General features: G+C 39.6%; 1 protein-coding gene across 1 annotated transcript; it reads left to right on the forward strand.

Annotated features, from left to right (window-relative positions):
• The first annotated feature begins 1,005 nt into the window (after positions 1-1,005).
• On the forward strand, positions 1,006-7,878 carry spg21 (SPG21 abhydrolase domain containing, maspardin). The gene is made up of 9 exons (XM_010877291.3): positions 1,006-1,207; positions 1,863-1,927; positions 2,200-2,361; positions 2,906-2,986; positions 3,534-3,679; positions 3,853-3,961; positions 5,274-5,381; positions 5,614-5,754; positions 7,086-7,878. The coding sequence occupies exons 2-9, from the start codon at positions 1,865-1,867 to the stop codon at positions 7,197-7,199; spliced, it is 924 nt and encodes a 307-aa protein (XP_010875593.1). The 5' UTR covers positions 1,006-1,207; positions 1,863-1,864; the 3' UTR covers positions 7,200-7,878.
• The last annotated feature ends 33 nt before the right edge of the window (positions 7,879-7,911 follow it).

Genomic DNA, 7,911 nt, shown 5'->3' on the forward strand with positions numbered 1-7,911 from the left:
CCCGGCATTACCACTTACAAAGTCTGACTTTATATATATATATATATATATATATATATATATATATATATATATATATATATATATATATATATATATAAAAATAGAAATGTTACATACTACAGCAGTGAGGACTACATTCCGGTCACATGATCACTTCATTAAAATTGGCAAGTTCCTCAAAAAGGTGTTGCAGAAAAGTGCCCTCACCTTGACTCAAACATATATCACCATCAAAATAAGGTGTATGCCCTTGTACCAATGACCATCCTACCAGCCCCCTTTACATCAGCTTACTCTGCAACACCTACCAATCCAATACAAATCTGCACATTGTTAGGTACCACACTTGCCCCATAGTCATCACTTCTTTTGGCTGTCATTGCTTTAAGTTAACTGCCATCAATGACAGGATCTGATTGAGAAGTTGAAAAGTTAGAAAAAATACTCTTGAATGTGACAATAATCACCCTTATTCAAAAACGAATTGTGTAAGCTCCTATCTAATCACTGAACATGTTAAGCACTTGATTAAACTGTATATACAGTGAACACCAAAAACGTTTTGAAAGGGACTTTTTTTGCTTTGCATTCTAGCACTATAGATTTGAAATGATGCAATGACTATGGGGTAAAAGTGCAAACTGTCAGACTTAATTGCAGGTATTTGGAAACCATTTGGAAATGACAGCATGTTTGTACCCTTGTTCCTTATTATTAAAATTGGTATTACAACAGTCTCTTATTAGGAGGTGTGTTTGTTTGCATCGGTAGTGCATGCATAAGCTGTCAACGTCTAGACATGACTCGAAAGAATTTGTCTTTTTGCGTCTATTGCTGTTTCCTTAGGAGTAAAAGGGATCAAGTGAAGCTAGTCATTATTAGTCAGATAAATCCAAATAATAATATAATAAATAGATCAAACATTGGGTTTGCCATTAAAACAAACTGCAAAAGTAAAAAAAAGATAGCCCTCCCCCATTTTTGACAAGACCACCCCAGTTACATTTCGAACTGTCCCTTAAAAAAGGAGATAAGTATTGGGAGGAAATAATCTAAAAATGTTGCAATGCGCCCGCGAGCATCGCGGAAGTTCATGCAAGTAATGTCATATTGTCATATGACTTGTACGGATTGGGAGCAAGCATGTTGCTAATCCTTGGATAAAAGTGGACCTAAACGGCGAATGATATCCAGACCAAAAACGGTAATATTGTCCCTCTGTGGTTTACCTATTTTGTTTTTGTCGTTGACACTTCTTTACGGGTGATAACTTTGTGATTAAAAGTCGCGACAACTAGCTATAGCTAGCTAGCTAGAGTACATCGCTTTCGTCACGAGTGGTGGTACAATACTAGCTAGTTTGGCTAACAAGTCAGACAGATATGCCATGTCAAACTATATAGCCAATAAAAATAAATGTTAAATGGGCATAAAACTAGCAAGCTAGCCACCTAGCTTTTCACAACAGTGTTAAAACAACTGGACGTCAACCTTAGCTGATAGCTAGGCAACCTTAAAACATGTATTTTTGGTCTTTGTCCGAAATGATTCACTACACTACTTCTAGTTTAGCTAAATAGGCAACATTTGAAAACGTACTCCGTGACCAAAACTTTCGAGAACCTAGCTAGTTAGTCTTTTTTTTTTTTTTTTACCACGCATAATTAAAGAAAAGATACCCATCATGGGACATCTGTATGCATGGCCGTAGTTCCTTTGTGAAACCGCCTTGAGAGCGACAAAAGCTAAAATTAAGAAATATACACCCGTTTTGAAATCATATTCCTTTCCTTTACCTAAGGATACTAATGACATTGACCTGCTGCATATTAGCCTTATTTGTTTTATTTTTTCCTCAGAAATGGAGGAGATAAGAATATCTCCTGATTATAACTGGTTTAGAAGCACAGTGCCACTGAAAAAAGTAAGCAAAACACCATATTTAAATCCACAGTAGTCTACTTCAGTTCATTACATTTTTGTGCATTGTCATAGCCAGTATGAAAGTACCACAGTAATACTGATAGTTAATGCAGTATCTCAAGTATGTTTTTTCACTATTTCAACATCACAGTATTCATATTTAGTTTCCCTCTTCTTGTTCCTTTCACTATTCTTTGTTTCTGAACTTGCTCAAATGTTTCCAAAAGGTATTGACGCCTATGCATTTATGGATTGTGATTGTTTCATCTCTAGATTATAGTGGATGACGACGACAGCAAGGTATGGTCCTTGTATGATGCAGGCCCAAAGAGCATAAGGTGTCCCATCATATTCCTTCCTCCTGTTAGTGGGACTGCAGAGGTGTTCTTCCAGCAGGTTCTAGCCCTGACAGGCTGGGGCTACAGAGTGATTTCAGTGAGTCACTGTTGAAGAATGCCTTCATGACTGTAATATCTTAATTCCTTAACATATTCTAAGTGAAATGGAGGTTTTGGAATATGTAATTTATTGTCAACCAGGTCCACGCTACATGAAACAGGTGAAAGCAAATGTTTTAGCTGTTAGGCCAGCGTCGAAGGAATTTGTCTTACGTCACCATACTGGTTGGTCAGAATGTATAATGGAACAGTAATCCATGAAAAAAACACATCAAAGGACTGCTGGTATTTTGATCTTTGACCGATACTTAGGCTAGTCCAAAGAACTAATAGGACCTGCAGCGCCTGATTAAGTGTAATTCTTCAAGCATGTTTATAAAGTTGATGTGTAGTTTCAATGATGCTATAGGTTGTCTTTTTAAACTGTTTAAATAGTCAGATTTTAGTTGATCGTATACTGACAATTTGATTTTTGGAAATCTGACTTATATTTTTGGAAAAACTAGGTCCAGGGGTTCACAAACTAGATCCTGCAAATTCAAGTAGAGAAAAATGTAAATGTTTAGTTTTTTCTGTCTCAGCTGCAGTATCCTGTGTACTGGGATCTCTTAGAATTCTGCGACGGCTTTCGGAAACTTCTTGATCACCTGCAGTTGGACAAGGTTTGTCTTTCCCACTTTCCTGTAAACATGTAGTGGTAGGCTGTTAGTGGTTCACAAAAGCAACAGGTCTATTGCTTAACACTTGAGTATTTTTGTAGACACTTATTTGGGTCCTTCCAGGTGTCGCAGCAGTCTTAAGGCACTCTTTAATAGCACTAGTCCAGACCATTGCAGTCCAATTACGAGCCTTGACTGTGCCACTAGCTCTGATGAGTGACGGGGAAGCCCCATAGGCGATGCAAATTGGCCAACCTCCCCATGGGCCAGGGGGACAATGTCAGCATGGATTTGCTGGTCTAATCACGCTCTAATGACTCCATCTAACCTGAGGTCGTCAGGTGAGTGGGTGTGTTCTCACACACATTGACCCACCTTACGTCCTGGTTGGAAGAGTAGTGTGGGGGTGGGGGGTGGCAGGTCCAATCTGCCGTTTTATAGGAAGAACCCCTTAGCTTTCAACAAAGAAGTACCATAGTAAATGCATGCAGTCATTTTCAATAATGTGTCCAAAGTACCATGGATAAGAACCCAAACTGTTATGACGTAGGTCCATTTATTTGGTGCTTCTTTGGGAGGCTTCCTGGCACAGAAGTTTGCAGAGTGCACACACAAGTCCCCCAGAGTCCACTCTCTGATTCTGTGCAACTCCTTCAGTGATACCTCCATCTTCAACCAGACATGGACAGCCAACAGGTGCAGTTGGGTTTCATTCTTAAAGGCACACTAATATAGACATTTCCTTCTTATTGGTAATACTGCCATTTTCAGTCAAATTTTGACCCATCTGGTACCTAATGAATTAGATCCTTTTTTGTTATTATTAAAACTTTTTGGTTGGCATGAATGTATATGCCCTTGCCTTCCAGTTTTTGGTTGATGCCTGCCTTCATGTTGAAGAAGATTGTCCTGGGGAACTTTGCTAAAGGACCTGTTGACCCCAAGATGGCTGATGCAATCGACTTCATGGTTGATAGAGTAAGTTCTAGACTTTTATCACAGGAAACACCTGCAATTCAAACAACTGCATAGTGTTCCTCCTGTCACTGATATCACAAACAACTAAGGGGTGGGTCTAGTCCAATGAATTCAAAGAAATGTATGGAACTAGATGGTTTGATCAAAATACTGAAATATCTCATGTATCAAGTTCAGACCCTTGGCCATGACACTTTAAGCTGACCTCAGTTTAATTCTGTGTTCTTTGATCATCCTTGATTGGAGTCCACCAGTGGTACATTCAAGTGATTCGACATAATTTAGAAAGACACCTGTCTATGTAAGGTCCCTCACTTTGGAATGCATGTCAGAGAACAAACAAGTCCAAGGAGCTCTGTTGATTTCTGAGAGAATTGTCAAGGCACGGATCTGGTGAAATGTATGAAAAAAAAAATAGCATTGAAGTTCTCAGGAGAATGTGGGCTCCGTCATTGTGAAATGGAAGAATTTTGGAACCATCAAGACTCTTGCTAGAGCTGGCTGTCTGGCCAGACGAAGGTACTGGGCAAGAAGGTGACCAACAACAGATGTAAAATACTTGCAAGTAGTTGAGTAGACATTCATCCCAAAAAAGATGTGGCAATGTTCTGTCTTATTTAGGTCAATATGTAGGAGAGATCAAGAGAGCAGCATATTGTTCCGTTCTCCACATACTGTACACTTTTTCAGTATGTTGTGGACTAGAACAAATGTTTGTTGTAGCAGTGGGCTTTATGAAGACTACACAAACTGTCCATTTAGGCAAGCTATTTAGGCTTTTATTTCTGTACATGTATTTGAAACCTGTATCTCAGAATAATAATGAGATTCTTGCTTTGCAAGAATACATTTTTATATTTATGTTTTTGCTTTGGTCATTCAGCAATCAATTAATTTACTGTCTGGACAGTTACTGTATATAGTTCATCCAGGGATCAGCGTAGTGGGTCAATTTCCACAACAAATGGAGAATGTTGAATTGTACACGGATTGCCCGCTTTTAAAGTCTCAATCCAGTGTCATGTTTGCTAGGGCATGTTTTAAATGATGTTTCATCAGTAACTTTTCTTTCAACTAGTACAGGTCCTCACTTTTTTTGCCCGTTTTTGTGTCGTATCAGCACGCGCTAAATTGTTGTGGACTCCCCGGATGATCATGTGTGTCAGTAGATATCTGATTGCGACTGAGAAATGTGCTCATTTGCCAGGCCCAGGAAAAGGTTAGCATTGTCTTATTGACTAACAAAGCTGTGTCTGTTCTGCTGGCTCTCTCTCTGTTTCTATTTATTTGTCTCTTTCTCTCATGGCTGTAGTTGGAGAGCCTGAACCAGAGTGAGCTAGCTTCCAGGCTAACGCTCAACTGTCAGAACTCGTACGTGGAGCCACACAAGATCAAGGATTTGGCTGTCACCATCGTGGATGTAAGAGGAACTGCCGTTTTCATCTCATTTTCATGCAATTGGTGTTTAATATTGTACAGTTTGCTTTGCATATAAGTAGGGATTGGCTTTGGAGTTGGAGGTAATTGGAGCTGCAATATGGAGATGTGTTCTTGGATCATGCTTGTGTGTATGCATATCTGTGTTTCCCTCGGCAACTGTGTGTGACTGCAGTTCCATGACTGTATGTGGGCATGTTTCAATTGGTTTATAGGTGTTTGACCAGAGTGCCCTGTCACATGAGGCGAAAGAAGAAATGTATAAGCTGTACCCAAATGCCAGACGGGCTCACCTCAAAACGGGTGGAAACTTCCCTTACCTGTGCCGGAGTGCTGAGGTCAACCTTTACATACAGGTGAGCACATGAATGTTGGTAGAAGTTGCCCTTATTGGCCTGTCTTGGTTGTGTATATTAAATAATGTCTTCACCCTAATTGTACTCCCTTCCCACTTTCATAATTCATTTCACCTGTGACCCAGTCTCATCACAGCGACTCCTAATGTGATGTGGATATTTGAAGCAGTTTTCCAGTAGTAGTGGCCAAACCATGCTTTATTTGCATTATATTAGCAGCAGGATATTTTGCTGGCAGTGCTCAGATCTTTATCACAATACAAGCCATAGTTGAAATTCATATGGCAATATAATCTTTAAAAAAGAACAGACAAGAACTGCTTTGGAACAGACATTAAACATAAAATGTACCAACTACATTTAACTATATTGCCTTATATATTTCAATGATTGCTTATTTTGAAAAAGAAAGTCTGGATTAGCACAGCTAGCATGATATCCTCCTGCTAGAAGAACTGTAATGAAGCCTCCAATAGCCGTCACTATCTTCCAGCTAGACATCAGCACTAATCCACTGAGCTTTTTTTCCGCACATCCAACCAGAAGTCCGTCAGTTTTGCACAGCTGACTTAACTCACTTAGTTTGCCGGTACCCGACCCACCTAAGAGTTGTCAAATTGCGATGAGTCGAGGAAGTCCCTTCTGATGATGCCACCCGCTGCTCTGGGTGACGCTCTGCCAATATGACCCAGAGAACTCCCACGCACAAGTCAGCCAGCGTCACACACAAGGCACAAACTAGATAGTGGTGGACAGCACCTTAGACTGTTACACCACCTGGAAAGATGTTATTGTATGTACCCAATACCTACGGTGATGTGATTCTGGTCCTGTGACCAGGTTTGTGAGTGAAGCCATTGGGTGAACATGTTAATAGTGACGTTACAACAAAGGACTGACTGGGGAAGTCCAATCTTTCGTTTCCATTTATTTTTAGGATACAGAGTTACTGTGTTGTTTCATTAGATGTTACCATGGGAAGGTGTCTTTTGTGTCGGATCGTATTAGAAACAGGAATTCACAAGTAAAGCCACATGTTTTTTTTTTTCTATTTTTTGTACAGCACCTGTGGTTGAGAGAAGTTGTGGTATTTGCTCAACTTTTCTGCATGAAATATTTCAAGTTCAGCATGTGATAAAAATGGGTCAAGTACAAACTGATTCAGAGACAGTCTGGAAAAGGAAGACTGAACCACTGGCATACACTGGGCTAGACCACATGATCATGGTGTCTGTACAGTACATGTGTCAAGTGTTTAGCTATGTTATGCTCCTCAAAGTATTTTATTGATTTTTTTTTGAGGATTTACGTATTCCAATCCATCTCCTCAGATCCACTTGCGGCAGTTCCATGGGACTCGCTACGCCGCTATCAGCCCAGCTATGGTGAGTGCTGAGGAGCTGGAGGTGCAGAAGAGCAACCTGATGAATAGCGATGATGACTAATGATGAGACTACGTTACCCAGCAGCCTCACTTCTAGCTCTGACCGACAGCCCAAAACCTAAAAATTGGGATTGGCTTATTTTGAATCTGTGCGGAGAACTATGGAAAATAAGTTTCCCTGACCAGCAAAACAGCCAAGAACATCTCAACCATAGAAATAGTGACTAGAGATTTCTCTATTTCTATGACCTGAAGCATCACTACTGCCAATTTGCTGTCATTGGTGGTCACACATGGACCTAAGGAACCACTTGTTCCAAAATATTTCCTGAACTTCTTTTCTTTTTGGTAAATTTTTTTCTATAATATTGAATACAATCAATCCACAAGGTGAACGGATACTATTTTTACTTTGCAGGAAAAAAAACCAATATTTTAATAATCACTTATTGTAAATAGAGCGTGATTGGCTACATTGAGAAGCGTTATACAATACCATGTTATGAACCCTTGCCTTATGTGATATCAATGTCATGCATTATAGATGTTGCACTTTTGAATGCCATGTTTTTCCTTTAATTCTCATGGTTAACACTGGGAACCGTTCCGACGCTTGGTAAGTCAGAAAACCCATGCACTGATTACAGATGTACATCTGAGGATGTTACTAGGAATACATGAAATGATGTATAATGACAAACTATTCATTTATTATTCAATAAAGCCTTCTTCAAAGTTTGCCTGGCTATGTATTGTTTGTGTTATTTCAGCTA

Source organism: Esox lucius, chromosome 2 (assembly GCF_011004845.1).
Source record: "Esox lucius isolate fEsoLuc1 chromosome 2, fEsoLuc1.pri, whole genome shotgun sequence".
NCBI lineage: Eukaryota > Metazoa > Chordata > Actinopteri > Esociformes > Esocidae > Esox > Esox lucius.